Source organism: Arvicanthis niloticus, chromosome 24 (assembly GCF_011762505.2).
Source record: "Arvicanthis niloticus isolate mArvNil1 chromosome 24, mArvNil1.pat.X, whole genome shotgun sequence".
In the NCBI taxonomy this organism is placed as follows: Eukaryota; Metazoa; Chordata; class Mammalia; order Rodentia; family Muridae; genus Arvicanthis; species Arvicanthis niloticus.
This window is the reverse complement of record NC_133432.1, coordinates 807333-827365: the sequence shown is the minus strand read 5'-3', so window position 1 is coordinate 827365 and position 20033 is coordinate 807333. Positions and strand designations below refer to the sequence as shown.

The 20033-nt window shown below is 42.7% G+C and overlaps 1 protein-coding gene across 3 annotated transcripts in view; it reads right to left on the bottom strand.

Moving 5' to 3' along the window:
* Positions 1-19806, bottom strand: part of Chfr (checkpoint with forkhead and ring finger domains) — a 35552-nt gene extending 15746 nt beyond the window's left edge. For 2 of the 3 annotated variants that reach the window (XM_076922315.1, XM_076922316.1), the window contains exons 1-11: positions 19648-19806; positions 19393-19536; positions 15013-15112; positions 12127-12236; positions 10729-10788; positions 10395-10607; positions 8756-8920; positions 4445-4604; positions 3598-3752; positions 2785-2947; positions 1089-1234 (exon numbers count right to left, since the gene is read on the bottom strand). In XM_076922315.1, coding sequence (XP_076778430.1) covers positions 1089-1234; positions 2785-2947; positions 3598-3752; positions 4445-4604; positions 8756-8920; positions 10395-10607; positions 10729-10788; positions 12127-12236; positions 15013-15112; positions 19393-19525 — 1405 coding nt within the window. In that variant the 5' untranslated portion in view covers positions 19526-19536; positions 19648-19806. Of the gene's footprint in view, positions 1-1088; positions 1235-2784; positions 2948-3597; positions 3753-4444; positions 4605-8755; positions 8921-10394; positions 10608-10728; positions 10789-12126; positions 12237-15012; positions 15113-18942; positions 19111-19392; positions 19537-19647 lie in introns of all 3 variants that reach the window. The other variant, XM_076922318.1, reaches the window with a different exon arrangement.
* Between the last annotated feature and the right edge of the window lie 227 nt (positions 19807-20033).

Sequence of the window (20033 nt, the reverse complement as noted above, 5' to 3'; positions counted from 1 at the left end):
CTATCCTAGGCTATGGTCAAGCATCTACCTCTGGTTGCTGAGGACTGCTTTGCTTTCCCAACTGTGAGTTCTAGAAGTGACCCTGAGAACCAGAGTAGAGTGGCCAAGAACGTGCCTCCTAACAACCACCCTGTGTTAGTGGCTTTCTAATACACTCCGGCTAAATAGCAGTGAAAGGGCCAGGGCTCCTAAGGCCATCTTCAGTCTGGCAATGATTACAGACTTGACTGTACTAAGAACAGGAGGAGCTACAACTAGAGTGGCCAGCCCCAGGCAGGGAGCACTGCAAAGCTACCTGCATCTAGTTCAACCCCGAGAGCTAAGAACAGCATGCCATATGTAAGTAGGCAGCTCACTTTCCCCTTCTCATATTTTCTGTTTTCCTTTTAAGTTGGAGTAGAACCCAATGCTCAGCACGCCCTCTATTGGTGAGCCACATCCCAGCCTGTCTTTGTTTTTCTCAGAGCATCTAGGTGCCTATCTTGGAAATACACAACTGATGGGCAACACTATGGACATGCAAGTCAGCCAATGGGAATTCAGCATACCGACAGAAAGAAGCCAGTCTCTTAATTTGAATAATAGATACAGAATGATCATTTTGGCTTTGGAAAACTTCACTAAGCAAATTTCCTGAAGCAGTAGGCTGAAGAAAGACCAAAGTTAAATCCAGAATTGTCAATTATTAGGTATGTCCAAAAGGGAGACCCTCAGATAAACAGATGTCCACTTAATTAATTTTCTCTCTCTCCTCTCTCTTTTTCACTCTGGGTATCTCTCTATATCTTTCTCTTTCTGAGACAGAAAGGTCTTTCTGTTTAGGCCTGGCTATCCTAGAACTCAATATAAAGACCAGGGAAGCCTCGAATTCACAGAGATTCTCCTATCTCTACCCGAATCTCCTAATTTCTTACCAATACTGGTTATGCCAAGCAAGAGGCTATGAAAGGCGAAAGGATACCTGAAGCAAAGGAAGAGAGAGCAGGAAAGACATCATAGAGGAATCACACCACAGGAAAACAGAACAAAAATCACAAGGATGTAACACCATGGAAGGAAGAGTTCATGGTTAGACACCACCATCTTACCTATTGGCAAGCTGGCAGATGTTGAAGGTGCTTCCCCACCAAGGGCCTGTGCAGCTCCCAGCTCACTATCTGGGACTGGACAAGGAAGGGACTGCACTGCTTGCCTTCTGTACTCAGGACACTGTCTGCATACAATGTACGGCTGACTGTGAGGAGAAGAAGCAGAGCTGCAGTTACAAAGGAACAGATTCCAGGCAGACATGCAGACATCATCACCTACCAGCTCCAGTTGTTGGGCTTCTACCCTTCAAGGCCTCTACTCTACCTCTGCTTATCTGCAGCACCACTTCAGCATGTGTGAACAAGGCAGTGAACCCCATTTTCCTGCCCAGTTCCTACCACAGGGATGATGCACCCATAACTACCTGGAACAGGAGTCTAAAAGTGAAGATAGCAGATAGCATCCACCACAAGATAGCTGCTCTGTGCTCAGTTACTCTCCTGCTCAATCCTTCACACCCCATGCTTCAGCACATTCTACCCTGGACCACTTACTCCCTACTCAGTGGACATGACTCATATACTCCAAGGCCAAGAAAACCCAGGCTCATGAGAGAAATCTACACTGTAAGTACTGCTAGTTCTCTCAATACATGTATGTTCTTGCCTTGTTAGAATCAGAGCACAGCTGCAATCCCAGCACTGTCAAGGCTGAGGCACGAGGATCTTGGTGAGCTAGGATTAAAGGTGTCAGCGGCCACACTCAACTTAGTATGCCAGACTGACCTGAACCTTCCCACATGCTAGGCAATCATTCCATCATTCAACCACAGTGCTTGGCCTTTTAAAGTAGTTTTGTTTTGAAACAAGAGTCTAAGCTTCTCAGGCTAGCTTTGAACTCACTCTCTAAGCCAGAGAGGAGGTAATCTGCTATTTATTTTTTGAAAATTATCATGCATGGCCTTGGCCCAAAATGGAGACTTGAAACCAACGTATCACCAAGTAAAATTAAGTCTCAAAGGGCCATCTCCTCTCAGCTTGGGTATTATGCCTCTCCTGTGATACTACTCCAAGAAATTATAACTCTATCATTTACAGCCAAGGACTCACAGTCTCTAACTCTAAGAATTACATGTGCTTATGTGGGTAAAACAATACATATGACTTTTCTGCTATAGCCAGTGAATCAGGACTTACGATGAGGGGCCTCAGAAAATGAAGGGTATTGTTGGGGAGATTCAAAACCCACTGAAGAGTCTTGGAATGGTGGTTCATGCCTTTAATTTCACTGCTCAGAAGTAGGCAGAAGTAGGCACATCTTTGTGAATTCAAGGACAGCCTGGTCTACATAGTAAGTCCAGGATAGCCAGGGCTACATACAAGAGAGAGACAACTAAGCTAGGAGCAGTGGCACAGGCCTTTAATCCCAGCACTCAGGAGGCTGTAGAAGGTGGGATCAAGGCCAGTCTGGCCTAGATAGTGAGTTCCAAGATAGCAAAGGGTACATAAAGAGATCCTGTCTGAAAATTAATTAATTAAAAAGTCCATCAAGGCTATCTGTGGTTCTTAACTTATTCATTGCTGCTCTGGGACCATTCAGTTCTGGCCATACTCCAGTTTGAGGAAATAAGCTAAAAGCACTAAGGAAACTGAAGTACTGAAGTCCTATAGCTGCACACCCCACAGTACAGTTAAGCACAATACTAACGTACTTCTCACCCCCAGATGCCCACTTTGAGCCAGGCACAGGTCTAACCTGATGTCTGAGGATTCACTGTCAACATCAGACAGCTCTAGCAGGTCCTCTGAACTTCCCTCTTCATCAGAGAAAGACCTCCTGACTCTGGGTTGGAGCATATCTTGAGTGATTTTATTCCTTGCATCCATACTTCTCACATCTTCTTCACTGCGACTCTTATCTAGACATAAAGGGCACAGCAACAGTCACTGGCAATGGACGTGTTGAGGTTTTGCCTTTTACTGTCTACTGTAATGTTATGTGCTGGCCCCTAAGATTTAGAGTCTGCAGTTATTAGCCCCTAGGACCCCGCCCCCAAGTTAATTCTGATTGGTGAATAAAGATGCCCGCAGCCAACATCTGGGCAGAAGAGACATAGGTGAGGTTGAAGTTTCACAGACTTGAAGAGAGAAGACCAGGAGGAGGAAAGGCAAAGAAGCCACCATGGATGAAGAACAACATACAGGAGGGAGAAGAGCCGCAGCCATGGGCTAAGGGCCAAGAGAACGTGGCTCACAGGGCTGGCCAATTAGAACTAACAGCAGCCCAGATGGAACACAGTAAACAGTAAGTGATAACTTGAAGTCATCGATAGAAAAGTGGATTCTAACAGCATGGAGGGTAGGCAGCTGCCGAGCTGCTACATAAGGCATATTAAAATATAAAGGCTGTGTGTGTGTGTTTCATCCAGGACCATAAATGGTCTAAGGTGGGGAAGAAGCCCTGTACCAGGATTTTAATATTTTTACTACAGGACAGGACTAGAGAGATGATGGCTCAGGGCAGAGCTTCAGCCCCAGGTCCTACAAGAGAAAAGGTGGTGGAGCTGACCTGGGTGCTGGATAAGGTATGCTTCCACGAGGTTGTTCAGGATGTGGTTTTTGCAAATCCGCTCCACTGGACATCGGCAGGTAGGGCACAGAGATGAACGCTCCATCCAACCAGAGTAGCAAGCCGCACAAAATGTGTGCATACAAGGCTGCAAACTGGCAGAATACAAAGGAATAAAGAACACATTTCCTGACAAAATCTTCCAAAGGTCTGTCACTATGACACTCAAACAAAATCAGCTGCAGGCTGACCCAAACAGGATTGCAAGCTGGATCCCCAACCATAGGCCAATTGTGGAGAACTGTATCATCTAATCTAAAAATACTTAAAGCTCAGTGTTAGAAGATACAAAATAAAAAATAGTAATTAAAAAAATCAGAGCTATATGCCTGTTTTCAGAGAGAACAAATGATAGATCCAGCACCAAGTGTTTGGGTACTGAAAGTTGGGTAGGATCTACCTCCCAAGTTTCCAAACAAAAATCAAGAGAAGTTTCCCCCAAAGAGAATCCTGGGATCTTCATTCTATTGTAAGTATTATGTCTTTAGCCAGGAAATGTTTAAAACCCAGTATACGTCACATGATTCACCTACAAGGCAAAGACCAGGTTTGCTGGGTTACTCATGGCCTGTGTCAGTCAAAACCAAGATTGATCACATCTCATAGATTCTGTGGCCCTGGTCTGTGGGTTCGAGAAAAATCCTCCTTGTTGACACTACAAGTAAAATGGAAACCTGAGCGGATTCCAGGGCCAAGAAGATCAGTCTGGTTTATTTATGGTCACTTCTTCACACTTGTCAAGGGAGCCGGTACTGCTGAAGACACCCTAGGGTATGAAGCAGCACACCTCACACAATCATGCAGAAGGTCTTGACAGATGATACAGGTTAGTGTCTCCTCCATCTTGTCTGGCTTCACAGAGGCATCTTTGATATCCTCACTTGAGGTTTGGGCGTTTCCACGCTGGTCTGCAACTAATAACTGGAGGTTCATGTCAAGCTCCCCATCTATAAGACAAAGGACAAGTCCCAACAGTCACAACCATTTAACCTAAAGACACAGACGATTCTCACATTTCTATTGTCTACCAATAGCAGAGGAAACAAAGCTACTTAAAAAAGACTTTTCTTGTTCTTCAGACAGGATCTCACTATGTAGCCCTGGCTGTCTATACAGGAACTCACTGTATAGACCACACTGCCCTAGAACTCAAGAGATCTGCCTGCCTCAGCTTCCTGGGTGCCAGATTTCAAGGCACGTGCCACCATGCCTGGCTACAAAAATTATTTTAAAGAAGGTCCCAAATAAGTCACATGTTCCTATGCCTAAATTCTGGTTTAAAAGAAGAGCTGCTGACCCACAAGACATAAAGATGACAAGTGGGAGGAGAGATCACTCTATAGTACTTTTATAAATGTCACTTTTGTTTAAACAAATAAAATATGACCCTATGCACAAAAGAGAGTTCTGGGGGAAAAAAACTCTAAAATGCACTGGAAGCTTTAAAAATGTCCTTTTGCCAGGCAGTGGTGGCACACGCCTTTAATCTCAGCACTCAGAAGGCAGAGGCAGGTGAATCTCTGAGTTTGAGGTCAGCCTGGACTACAAAGTGAGTTCCAGGACAGCCAGGGCTATACACAGAAACCCTGTCTTGAAAAACCAAAAAAAGAAAAAAAAAATCCTTTCTTCTGATACATTTATATAATATTACATATATACATTTATATAATTATTCATAAGCTATTACTGCTATTATTTTATTTTGGGGAAGGGGGGAATTTCCTCATGCTGCCTTGATTAACCTCAAACTCATTATGCAGCTGAGAGTTACCTTAGAGATCTGATCCACCTGCTTCCATTCCCCAAGACTGGGATTATAAGCACACAATATCATAGCTTGTTCAATTTTAATTTATTTTTAAAAGTTTATGTATAGGCTGGGCATGATGGTTCACTAGAGAGGCAGAGGCGGGGGAATCTCTGAGGCCAGCCTAGTCTACAGAGTGAATTCTGAAACAGACAGCTAGATCTCAAACGAAATGTTGGATTTATTACATTTTGCTTATTGATTTGCAGGGAGGGCAAAGGGATGCACGTGGAGGTCAGAGGACAACTTGGAGGGCTTACCTAGCCCTTGCCTTCCACCTTGTAGGTCCTGGTGAATTGAACTCAGGTCTTTAGGCTTAGAAACAAGCTCCTTTACGCACTGAGACATCTCACTAGTCCTCAATTTTTATTTTTAACTAAAGAAATGCTTAGGGCTGGAGAACTTGTTGCTCTTTCAAAGTACCTGAGTTCAGTTCTCAGCTCATAACCACCTCTCACACCAGCTCAAGAGAGCTGATGTCCTCTCTGTTCTCCATATACAGTTACCCATTAAAAAAAAAAAAGCCAAGCATGATGGTGCACACCTTTCTTCCCAAATGCTTAATCACAGCATTTGGGAGGCTGAAGTAGGCAGATCTCTGTGACTTTGCTAACAGCCTGGTCTACATAACAAGTTCCAGGTTAGCCAGGGCTACATACCAAAAGCCTGTCTGAAAAGAAAGGAAGAAAAAGCATGAAAAGCATACAGCTTTAAAAGTCACACAGAGGGAAACAAATGCAGTCATTCTCCACCTTGGCCTTTCCTTACCTAGTTTCCTCATCTGAGGAAATTATTCAGATTTTTTTTTTTGCTATGTATCTGTATTATAATACTTCTGTTGATTTACTTTATTTACAGTATTGGAATAAAATCTAGAGCCTTGTACATTAGGCTCAACCACTGAGTTACCCTCAACTGATTTAAAATTTGAAAGGTCCTCTTAAAATTATTGAGCAAATATTGCTTGCTTAAGCTACATTCCATGACCATCATTATAATTATATTACATATTTATTGCTAAGTCAAGTAGTCTAACAAATTTAAGTTTCCTATCTTACATAATTTTCTATTTTTAAAAACATTTTTAAAATTTTTATGTATGTGTGAATGCCTGTATGTATGTATGTATGTGTACCATGTACATGCCTGGTGCCTGCCAAAGCCTGATTTTACAGAAAGAATCTCTTAAGCATCACCAGTCAATAAAATATAAATAAAATAAGTAAAATAAATGAGCTACTTGGGGAACAAGCTCTAGCTTTTGGCCTTAGCAATCATTCATAATAATTTAGTCTCAGAGTTGTTATTTCTAGGAACTAAGTGGCCCGGAGGAAAAGCCCAAGATTACATGAATTGGGCACTAGGTCCCCGAAACTGGAATTTCAGGTGATTGTAAGCTATCAGGTGGGTGTTAAGATGCAAACTCAGGTCCTAGGCAAGAATAAAGGCTCCTCCTCCTCCTCCTCCTCTTCCTCCTCCTCCTCTTTTCTCCTTCTCCTTCTTCTTTTGATTGGATATTTTATTTATTTACAATACAGATGTCATCCCATTTCCCCTCCCTAGAATTCCCTATCCCACCCCTCCTCCTCCTCCTCCTTTTTGCTTTTATACCATTTTAATTACATGCAAGTATTGAGGTCAGTTCTAGGTTGAGAGACTAGCAATACAACAGATGCAAATAGTCAAGGAACAAGCAAGACAATAGACACAAAGAGGCAGAGAGCCTTTGGGGCTGCTTGGCAAGAATCTGACATGGGCCAAGGACAAGGAAATAGGATGCCTGGCAGGAATATGACATTGGCCAAGAACAAGGAAGTGGACTTCAGGCAGGAATCTGACATTAGACTAGAATAAAGAAGTAATTTCAAGTAGGAATCTAAATCTTAGGCTAGAACAAAGAAGTAACTTCAGATAGAAATCTAAATCTTAGGCTAGAACAAGGAAGTAAGCTTCAGACATGAAAATGACTTTGGGCTACACAGGAAAGTAGGCTCAGAAACTTTGGTCATCCTGATAAGCCCTTAGAAACAGTGATCACAGGAGTGTTCATCTAATTGGGCTTAATACCTTGCTTGTTCTTTGACTAAGAATAAGGGCTCTTAACCACTAAGCAATCTCTCCAGCCTCTAAATTTCCATTTTTGTTTAAAAGTCACCTCTTATCAATATTTTGTTCCCCGAGACAGGGTTCTCTGTGTCGTCCTTGATGTCCTAGAACTCATGATATAGACCAGACTGGCCTCAGACTCAAAGAGATTCACCTGTCTCTGTCTCCCAAGTGCTGAAAAAGAATGCATGTGGCACTATGCCTGGCTTGATACTTTTTTCTTTTAAGGAAATTGTGTGTGTGTGTGTGTGTGTGTGTGTGTGTGTGTGTGTGTGTGTGTGTCTCCATGCCATGGTACACATGTGGAGGTCAGAGGACACCTCTGTAGAGCTAGTTCTCTCTCTCTCTCTCTCTCTCTCTCTCTCTCTTTTTTTTTTTTTAAGATTTACTTATTTATTTTATGTGAGTACAATGTCACTGTCTTCAAACACACAGCAGAAGAGGGCACCAGACCCCATTACAGATGGTTGTGAGCCACCATATGGTTGTTGGGAATTGAACTCAGGACCTCTGGAAGAGCAGTCAGTACTCTTGACTGCTGAGCCATCTCTCCAGCCCGAGCTAGTTCTCTACTTTCAACTTTATATGGGTTCCAGAAAGAGAACTCAGGTTTCCAGACTTGCACAACAAATGCCTTTACTGGCTGAGCCATGTCACTAGCTCTCTATTTACTTTTTTCTATGTAACTGTTGTGATTCATATCATGCCTTCCACAAGCCAATTAATTTAATTTACCACAGATGTTTAGATAATCTGGTTTTCTCCCCAGGACATCATTCCTAGAGCTCTTCTATCACTTTATTCCCACGGCCAGCTGGCCCTGAACTCTGACCCTCCTGCCTCTGTCTCCCAAGTACTGACACATACTATAGAGTATATGTGTCACCATATCCTGCTTAAGACAACATTTTTTAGAGAAATTACTATGACATCAAAAATAGAGTTTGACACCCATTTGTAATTGAAAATGCAGTTTTCAGAACAGTTGCATGTCCTAGTAGTGAACAGTTCTATTTAAATTATGCAAACAGAAAGAATTCTAGACTTTCATATAGAAAATGCAAGTTATTACTAAACCTGAGGTGGATCCACATACTTCTGCAAACAGTGGAAACCTACTGTAGGCCACAGCCAGCACAGCACAGAGCACAAGAGGCCAAAGGACGCACACAACAGCGGTCTAACCTCTTCTCATCTTTTTTTGGGCAGGCTCCAATTCCTCATGGCCTTCGGTTTTCAACAAAGAAAGGGATGCTTCTTTGTCTTGGAAAACTGGAGAAAGGCTAGAGAGTTCACCATTTGCAACAAGTGAACTACATTCTTTTGGGGAGATGCTTGTATTCCCAGGTCCTGTGAAAGGGGACAAACAAGAAAGATTCCGATATATCTGCTTTAGAATAAAGTCAGGAAAGAGTCATTGATTTAAATCAAGTGCAGTTTGTGATCAGCAATCTCAGCGTAAGAATGATGCATGTCTTACTCACCCATGAGTCATACCTTAAATGCATGGGAGCGCATCACTGTGCTAAGGAAGCTGAGGCAAGTAGCACATTCTCAGGGATAGACATGCAGGGAGGCCCTCAACACAGTCATCCCTAAACACTGGGTCTAAGATGTACAACTGAACATTCTTGCAATCACAAAATGCATATTACATACTAAATACCAGCAGAAGGTATGAAGCGGACACTTCTGACAGGAGTGGAGTACTGTCAAGGAGCTAACTGATGGAGTTCTGACCTAAACAGGCAGAAGCTTAAGCGTCACATGCTAGTGGAATGAGCTTGGCTAAAAAGACAGGAAATTTTTCATTATTCTCTATCTTATTCATAATATTATAGTACAATACATATATGCTTTATAATATTCAAATGATAAGTACTAGTGTTTGAAAAAGAAGAAACTGGTTTGTACTATCTAAACCAAAAAAGGGGAGGGGGAAAAAGGCAATGGAATTATTTTAGGAATAAATAATACTCATATACTACATAGGAACTCATATACTAAAAAAAGAACAAATTTCCCAGGCTTCTTCCTGGTCCTGGAACCCACTCATCCTCTCATCTTTAGTCTTTTATGTTCAGCTTTTCATTTGAGAACAAAGATTATAAAATAGCACTTCTATGGAAGGTCCCTGATGGGGGACTGAATATACACAAGCACTTATTATACCGTCTCGCATCTGGTAGACACTAAGTAGTAACTATAATTGTGCTAGTATGACAGAGATATAGACATTTTTCATTTAAAAAATGCATTTATCCATTTTAGGAAATCTGATTATTAGAAGGTGCCATGCACATGAACAGATGGAACAGAAGACAAATGTAATGATAAAGTAGGTTTCGAGTGTCTATGTATGTGTGTTGCTGGAGATCAAACCAAAAAAGAACAAAGGATAAGCCATGGGCACCAGGGCATGTGAAACTGGTTCTAAGCAACACACAGTTCTGAATAGACGTTGAAAACATTATGATACATGAAAGAGTCAGTCATAAGACCACATACTATATATACGACTATGAACACAAATGTTCAGGACATGCAAATTCAGATACACGAGTTTCCTTTTAGCTGACAGTGTTCTGTAGTTAACAGTGATAGCCATATAACCTTATGAATGAAACTTCAACTGAGTGATATTTATAGTTTATGAATTATATTTAGATAAAATTATAAAAATATTATGTTACCATGGTCCTTAGTGTTTAGTCTTTCTCTTGGGAATAAGTCAGTATACATGGCTATAGAACACTCACTGATGAATGGATTTACTGTATCTCAAAAAACAAAAACTGTGACTGTCATTGTGATCCCGTCTCACCAGAGCTAGAGGAATGCTTTTGCCCTGCAGAGGTCAGCTCTGGCTCCATAGAAGAGGTAGAGGCCGTGGGGAGGTCTGATGTCGATGTTGATGGCTGTGGTTCCTCTAAGCATGTCTGAGCCATGGGTGACAACAGTGGAACCTGGGGGTCATCACCCTGCCCTGGACCTGAGGACTCTTTGGTCACATGGAACATATTTTCTTTATTGGCTTCTACAGGCAAAAAAACAAAGGGAGCATACTCACAACTCAGAAAGACACTAAGGGGCTGAAAGGCCATCCTAGAACACAAAGCCCTGGACGACATCCAGGCCTCTGCCATCCTTCCACTTACCAAGGGATTCTTGAGTTAAGCTCTGTTTGTCATTTAAAGATTCATAGAGGTATGCCACATCTAAAAGGAAATTAAACAAGTCAGGGAGCGGTGGCCCCGTGGGAAGTCATCTCTCCCCCTCCTATGATCACATCACAACCTGTCTTTCTTTCTTTCTTTTTTTGTTTTATTTTGTTTTGTTTTTCGAGACAGGGTTTCTCTGTATAGCCTGGGCTGTCCTGGAACTAACTCTGTAGACCAGGCTGGCCTCGAACTCAGAAATCCGCCTGCCTCTGCCTCCCAAGTGCACAACCTGTCTTGATTATCTTCATTTACCTTCTGGTAGCAACTTTTACCAGTTTAAGTGATTCTAATAAAAGTGAACCACATTTACCAACCTAAGTATAAGGAAGCAACCGAAGGGGAAAATGGTCTCATAAGGGAGAAAAGGGTGAAAAAGACACACTTCACTAATAACTGTGAAACAACCACTAGAAAGAAAGATACGGCCCCATGGGGAGAGCAACAATACCAACCAACCAGAGCTCCCAGGGTCTAAATCACCAGCCTGGGAGCACATAGGGAGGGACCCATGGCTCCAGTTGTGTATGTAGGGGAGGATAGCCTTGTTGGCATAGGTGGGAGAGGAGGTCCTTGGTCCCATGAAGGCTGAACACCGAGTGTAAGGGAATTTGAGGGTGGGGAGGTAGGAGTGGGGGGGTAGATGGGGGCACATCCTCATAGAAGCAGGAGGAGGGGGGATGAAATAGGGGACTCCTGGGTGGGGGCAGAGGGAATGGGGTAAGGGGATAACATCTGAAATGTAAATAAAATATCCAATAAAAAAATAAATAAAATAAAAAAAAAAGATACAAGATCCTTCTGTGTGGCAAGAGGCTGGTTTTACTTTAAGAGGACTTAAGGCATATTAGTGTCCTCTTTTTACTACTTGCCAAGAATAAATTTATGGTGGTCTTCATGTATTTCTGGGTACCCTTCAAAGATTCTCCCAACCCTGCTTATTCCACATGGAGTTAGATCCAGTCTAACCTTCACTGTCTCTTGTAAAGTGTCCAAAAGCACCCCTGCCAATGGCTTCTGGGCCCCATCTAGGTTTTACTCCCACATCCCAATTCTATTGCCCAGCCTGGCCCAGCCTGGCTTGGCCCATCTACCCATCCTTGGCTGCCACTGTGAGGTGTGTGGCTCCTGATGGTGTGTTCTTGAAGAAAAGCCCAGCTGAAGAGTCAGCACTCCATCCAAGTGCTTACACTGAGAACCCCCCATAACTGTCACTTTCTATGGAGATGTCTCCTTCTACACATGTTCTTTCTGAGGGTGTGTTCCAGCCTCAGCTAGATGGCTTCTTGGTGCAACACCTGAGGAACGTAACTACACCAGTCAGTTTTCCTCTCTTACTGTGTTCTGGCTCATTCTTCCTGTATACCAGATAGATGACATCCCCACTCTGTAAAGGGTAAGTCTGCTTCTTAACAACTCGCAGCTTATTGATTACTGTTCCATTGGTGCTGTAAAAAAACAAAACAAAAGCTCAAGTTACCCCAATCAAAATAACTAAATAGCATAAACATTTTTCTACCATATTAAGAAATTTGCTCAGCATTACTATCTTGAAGATACTCAGAGGGAAAAAACCTTTTTAACCATTTATGTATGCGAGTATTGCCTGACAATGATCTAGACAAAAAGGTTGCCTGTTACTACCCACTTATAGCAAATTAACAACCTAATTATCTAACAGAATGGTTTTCTCTTTTTCTCTTTCTGTAAAGATTACTTTCTACTCCTACCCTATTTTTTTAAGTGTATGATTAGTTTGCATGTATGCGTGTGTGTAGTAGGCCAGAATAGGGCACCAGAACTCTTGGAACTGAATTACATATGGTTTTGAATGGTCTGTGGGTGCTGAGAACTGAATCTGGGTCATCTGCAATTCCAATGCGGGCTTTCTTGCATGCTTCAAGGTGGATCCTGAGGCAGCACAGGGCTATCATTTCCTTCTTTCCTGAGCTGCTGATAGCTCTGCCCTTGCCTCCAACAACCAGTTCATTCTCTCTCCCTCTCTGTCAGTTCATTCCTTACTGAGTACTGATCCCTCCCAAAAGATGCACTCAGGACAAACGTAAAACAAATTGTGGGATTTCAACTGAAGGCAGTGTGGCTCCTGTGCTCAAAAGACGTGGTACCCAGTGATAATCACACTGCTAGATGGGAAACCATGGTGCATGTCCTAGGTCCAGAGCGTGGGGACAGGAAGGATTCTCTTGGGAAGAACTTTTTGGTGGCGACCTATTGGACAATCAGACAATGAGTACACGACAGCCAAAGAGTTCAGTACACTGAACATAAAATAAATTTCAACTGAGCCAAGCTTGGCTCTGCAGCTTCATTCCTGAGGTCCAGCACTGGAAGGAATCTGTATTTCAGACTTGCACAATAATTCTCTCAGGTCAAGGAATAGCAAGAATTTTCCATAAAGCACATGGCACTAATTCAAATTCTGTAGTCACAAAGTCTCACTCCAACTACTCAGCTTTGCCACTGCAGCATGACAGCAGCCAAGGGCAGGACAAAAACATGCAGGCACACCCATGTCCCAGTAACTGATGAAACAGCATGCAGACCTCAATCTTGACTGGCTTTCTGCAACCAGGTATCCTCCAATTGTCCATTGTCTTTCTCAAACAAATGAACCCCTGCTCTCAGGCTGAAGCCCAATGCGCTGGTATGATTTCTATTTATCACCTGAACTGACCCCACGTGTCCTTTTGCCTCTGCCTTGACGACCTGCTTCTCCTCTAGAGCACCTCTGCCCCAGAAGGCAACACCTCTGACAGAAAAGAGATTATCTCAAGAGCATCCAGAAGGAATCAGCCCACCAAGACCCACACTGGATTCTGAACCTCTACAAACTGTCAAAAGTAAGTCACCATTCTCATAAGCTATTAAGTTTGTGGCAACTTGTTGCCACAGGAAGATGGCTTTAGAACTAGCACCATTTTCTATATAGTGTTAAGAGTTAAAAAAAATTCCATCTACTATCCACTAAAACAGAAAAGGACCATTAGTTCTCCCTAGAAAAACCTCTTCCCAGCTTCTATGCCTTGCCATCATGATGCCTAATCTCTACAAGAATACAAATCTGAAATCCCAATACTCAGGAGACTTGTGGCAGGAGGATCATGAGTTCTGGGTGGCCCCGAGTTCCACAGAACAGTGATATTGTATGAAAACAAACAAACAAAACAAACAAAACAAAGTACCTAAAACTTATCTAGTTGGTTTGTAATTCAATATACTGCCAGAAGGCTATCTATTGCTTGTACCAAATTTAAAACAAGCACATTCTGAAGCAAGTGTTTCCCTTCAAAAGATAATCAGATGTAATACAGTTAGGAGATCTACAACAGTGTCACATATAGTAAGAAAAAAATCAGAGGAGGGAAATAATACGCTTTCATGAATGAATGGGATGTCTCCATCAGATCCTTCTCAGGATCAGGGAACACTGCAGAGAAGGAGATGAAAAGTATGCAGGAGTCAGAGGGGATGGAAGACTCCAAGAAAATGAGGCCTTCATACAAACTCACAGAGACTGAAGGAGCAGGAATAGACTTGCACAAGAAAGAAGTGGACACATGTCCCCATCCCTAACAGCTAGCTCCAGCTGATAACCACTTGCAAATGAAAAATTAGGAAGCCTCTGGAGAAACTATTCTTCAGGGTAGACCACATGTCAATCTGTAGACGCCAACAGAAAATGAACTCAGTGTTTTTATTGGCATCTTTGAAGATTCCTTGTCTCAAAATGTTGTCTTTTTTAAAAATTCAATTTTATTTTTCATTTTTATTTATTTACTTTTACCCTTTTGCATATATATTACGGTTTCTGGTTTTGTGCTTTTATGGGACTTGTGACTGTGTGAATGAGTGTGTCTCTATGTCTGTATCTTTTTCTTGTGCTTTTTCTCAGGCTCTCTTCCTTCTGTTTTGTCTTACTTGAATTTGTTTGCTTTTGTTTTATTTTATTATGTTTTATTATTATTTAGATGACTTTGTCTTCTAATAAGACAGAATAGGCATGGATCCAGATGGGAGGGAGGTAAGGAGGAACTGGGAAAAGTAGAGGGTGAGGAAACCATAGTCAGGAGAAAAAAGAAAAACCAGCCAATATATTTTAAATCTTATTTTTGAGACATATGAGCCGTATTACCACAATGTAACTGCACTGCCAGCTCCCTAGCTCCCTAACTTAGAAAGGGAAAGAGATGAAAAAGTGCTCACCTTGTGTCTTCCAGTGTCACCTCACCAGATTTTTCATCCACTATAAGCTTACAGTGATCTCCAGAGACCAGTTTATTGCTGGGAAAAGAGAGGTCACAGCCTAAAACAGATGGCAAGAAGACACTGGACATTACTGTGGGTTCTGTGAGTACGGCCACCTTGCTTTTCCAGTCTGTGACCAACTGTACCCGTGGACACCAACAACATTTAAATACTGAAGTGTTAACCTAAAGTGAAGGGATGAGACGTGTGTCCCAACCTTCCACTCAGTCACCGGGAAGATATCCCATCATATCGGCAGCTTCCTTATGATAGCTTATCACACAGACAGCTCAACAGAAAACAGTATCTAAAGTGTAAAACAAACAACAAAAACAAAACTAAACAAAGGGGATTAATTAATTTTTTAATATTTTAAAATAGTTCTCAAGTTTTTCCTCTATGGAAATTTGGGTTTCATAAATCAGAAAACTGAAGTAAAGAGAGACACAGAAAATAAGACTAACCAAAGTATCATAGGGGATATATAAGAAAATATAAAACAGAAAGGGATCTTTATTAAATGCAAAGTGGAAAATACTAAAAAAAAAAAAAAATTGGTGCTTTCTTTATATTATGGAAGTATGTGTGCTGACAGACTGCACCACTAGAGCTCCTCTCTTTAAATGAAAATAACAGCTAGGCAAGAATCTCATACTGAAGCTGAGCAGTAGTGGCGCACACTTTTAATCCCAGCACTTGGGAGGCAGAGGCAGGTGGATTTTTGGGTTCGAGGCCAGCCTGAGCTACAGAGTGAGTTCCAGGACAGCCAAAGCTATATAGAGAAACCCTGTCTCGAAAAACAAACAAACAAACAAACAAAAAACCCAAAACAACAACAAAAAAGAATCTCATACTGAGGTACTCCACAGGCTAGGGTAAGAGGATCATATGTTGAGGCCAGCCTGGGCTATACACCGTAAGACTGTCTCAAAATAAGGGTAAGGGTGACACAAAGTCCCACATGAAATCACAACCTTATTCTGGTTTGACCTCTGCTTTGACTTCATCTCTGACCTATGGGTGTAGCCGTGTTTGGCTACTTTGTAGGTTCTTCCTTCTTCCATCCTTTCAACCCCCTAACTACAGAGAAGAAAGAAAGAAAAAAAAAAAAAAAAGATCAGGAGGAGAGGGACTGGCATTATCTTTAAACTATTTCCTGCTGATTAGGGCACCTAGTTCCTTGAGGCAAATTTGATTTTTGCCATTAGGATATATAATTTCCTCTTCTTGTTTCTTCTTTGGGCACAACTACTTAACAAACTGCAAACAACAGCAGCCAACCAACAACCAATAACCAACCGGCCAGCCTGTCTCTCAGGGCCCTAGCATTCATACACCCTTTGAAAAGTCCCCAGAATTCCAACCAAATGTCACACAATTGTAGAAGCTATTTGCCACTGGCAAAATCACACCCCTGCTAGAGCACGAAGCAAATCATAAGCAGCTGCTGTGGACAATTTGAAGCAGCTCCATATCACTATATTCTTACAATATTCCTGTTTTTTTAAAAAAAAAAAATTCCAAAAATTGCTACTATGTATGTGTCAGTGGATCAGAAGACCCAACATTTCCCCTTCCTCGAACCACTGAGTCTTAGTGGCAGGAAGGGGAATGAGCCAAAGCCAGGATCCCTCCCTTCATCTATCAGAGGAAGCCCTCTATAAGAAAAAGAAAGTCTAGATATCTAATAATTCAGAGAACCTGGGGACGAGTGTTTATATAACATACTGGACATTAACCAGGCTGCATAGCTGCCTACGTCCTGCTCCAGCCACTAGCTGATGTCCACAAGCTGCTGGCACTCCTGGATATCAACATACACGATACCTAGGTAGACTTAGATGCAGCTGATCATTGCCTAGATTTCTGCCAACTGGGCTCTAAAGTGGACTTCTCTGTTAGCCTGCCTTCCAGGAATGCTTTCATGTCAAGCTACAATGGAAGCTGTATTTCAAGATTCTAAAGGGATATGCTGTAGGTCAGTAACCTAATACTTGCTTGTGTAGAGTTACTCCATGTGGTGACCACCAGAGCGTCCATCTACTCACTTTGATTCGACATTGGATACTCATCCTTCCAGTTCTTCTCTGCCAGTATCTCATACTGTCTTATCTCTTTTAAGATCATGTATAGGTCAACGCCCAAGGCAGAATACATGTCCCTACTGGCCTGATCAGATGCTTTGTGATTCTGCAGGCACACCAGCTTTTCTTCAAGGCTTATGACCTATATCTCTGGGTTGTTCGTGGTCAGTTAACTGATGTTGGTTTTCAGACTCAGACACAGGGTCTGTTCTGATACATCTAAAAACTGATCTAGAAATCACCAGCAGCTAGGTGGGTACTACCCATCTGTGGACAAATCTAGAGCTTCCAATGAAGGCAGCAAGAGTCTTGTTCTAAAGGTTCTCCGTGGTCTTGCAGTAGTGGTGATGGTCACAGAATGTCTCAAGCCCCTGCCACTAGTATCAGCCTTCTCCTCACTCTGGTCTGACAGTCACTGAGAGTCTACATAGTGACCTTTGCGATCCCTGCCAGTAGCTCAACAGACCCAGCCAACTTGCAGGCACAACTTAGCCACCAAAGAGGAAGATGAGGACATGAAAAGGTAAAAGACACAGACGTGTCCCAGCTAAGGTTCCATGGATGATGGGTTCACAGAAGTGTTCCTAGCCCCAAAGATTCTACCCAGGCCCCTGAAGGAGGAAGTAACCGACAAGTATTGGAAACTGTAGAAAGTCATGGTGAGGGTATCTGCCAGTGACATTGGCTTGAGGAGATAGAAATAGCAGGAGTTAGAAGATTCTGTGCCATGGTGGCAAATGCCTTTAATCCCGGCACTTGGGAGGCATAGGTAGGTGGATCTCCATGAGCTTGAGGCCAGCATGTTCTACAAAGGAAGTTCCAAGACAGCCAGAGTGGTTATACAGAAAAACTTTGTCGCAAAAAAAAAAAAAAAAAAAAAAAAAAAAAAAAAAAAAGAAAGAAAGAAGAAAAGAAACGAAAAGAGAAAGAAGAAAAAGACACTACTTTTCTTCTCTAGCATTCAAAGCCAATTCCATTAAAAAATACCATTAAACTTTTAGTGTGAAGATCAGAGGACCACCTCCAGGGGTTAGTTCTAGCCTTCCACATAGTAGTATCAGCAAACTAGTGCAATGTCCTTTACATTATTAGTGAAAGTGATTACTGAAAGCATTTCTATTAGGAAGCAGATTTTTGTTTTAACAGGCAATGCAGTATCTTGATATGTATATTTTGAAAATGGGCTCTCTAATGTATGTGTATGCATGTGTACACGATCATGTTTGTGGAGGCAGACAGGGTCTCTCAACGAACCTAGAGCTCAAAAAGTCTGCAAGAGCAGTTCCAGCTAGCAAACTTGAATCCTTCTGTCTCTGCCTCCCCAGAACTAGGATTAGTCATGCACCACCAAACTTAGCTTTCTACATAGGGGATTTGAATTCAGGTCCTCAAACACTTTACCAATTAAGCTTTCTCCAAAAAGCTAGCCCAAAGCCAAGTACAAGCAGTTCATGTAAGTTTTCATCAATCCTCCTAGCAAAATAAGGCGGACACAAAGTTATAGAAATGTATGTCCTTGACCCAAAGCAATTGATGTTGGGACCTGTGTATGACTCTGTTCAAATTCTGTTTCCTAGGTTCATTAAATAAAATACTCTAGCTCCTGGGGCTTTGAGATCTTTTCAAATAGAAACTCTGCCATCATAAACTGCCCTCTGAGCGCTGGTTTAACAGTGTCATAGTCTTCCAGCATGTTCTTTGTTCTCTTTTGTCACAAAACATTTTTCTAAAGTCCCTGTGGGTTTTTTTTTTATTTTTTTTTCATCCATCAACTGTTTAACAGTGGTATCAAGTTTCTACATACCTTTTCAGTTTTCCATTTGTTATGGATTTCTAATTGCATTTCATTGAGAAAGAGAAGTGTACAGTAATGAGGACAAGACTGTATTTTGAAGGATATATTTACAGATCTGTTTCATAAAGTTGTACTGAGAACTGACTGATATCCATCATCAAACATCCAGAAGAGTAACTGCACAAATAAATAACCCCATTTTAGGGAAAAAAGGGAAAGCACAGTGCACCTACCCCCTAACCCCCATTGTGGTAGCTCCTGTCTCTCCAGCCCTGTACTTTTCCCACTTCAAGCCCTCTGGTCGGTTCCCCCATCTAAACCCACTCTGTCTAGGTCTTTGATCCTGCTCTAGGCCTTCAGTCTTTTCTCACTTGGGTACCCACTTTGGGTCCCTATGCTTAATCCCTGTCTACTCCTTCAGCCTTTATCCTCGTCCTCACTCCACTTTGGCTTCCGCACCTCTCTTCCTTCCGATGGTCCACTCGCGTTTCCAGAGAAGAATTTGGGATTCGTCCTCCTCTGCTCCTAGACGAAGAAGCCTCCCCCAGGGCTCCTGCGGTGGCGGCTGCTCTTCTTCCCCGTGTAGCTCCATAGGACTCACATCTACAGAGACCCAGAAACGCCGGCTTAGGGACTACTTCACAAATTCAGCACCGCTGCTAGCCTGGCCGCCGTCGCCCTAGCCGGGACCCCGCCCGCCCGCCCGCCGCTTACCCCCCGCCCTGCGCGGATCCCGGAACCGGCCGCACAGTCGCCGCCACCGCTGTCAACAGACATCTCGGGTACCCCAGCTGATCTACGGGAGGCGAGGGGGAGGGGTGCAGGGCGGTACGCCCAGTGATTGGCTGGCGGCGATGCCCACCGAGAGCGACGGCTAGAGCGGTGCCAGGAAAGGCTATCCAGAGGGGGCGGGGCGGAGCGATCTAAGCCTGCGCAGAGGAAAGGATGTGCACCTGATTGCCATCTTTGATGCTGGCAGGCGGACTTACCTTCCGTGCAAAAGCACGGAAGATGCTGTGGAGGGCGCCATGTTATATTCAGGGGAAAAGGGGACCCAGTAACTTCTAAATTGGAAGGTCCTTAAAACCTTGTAATACCGA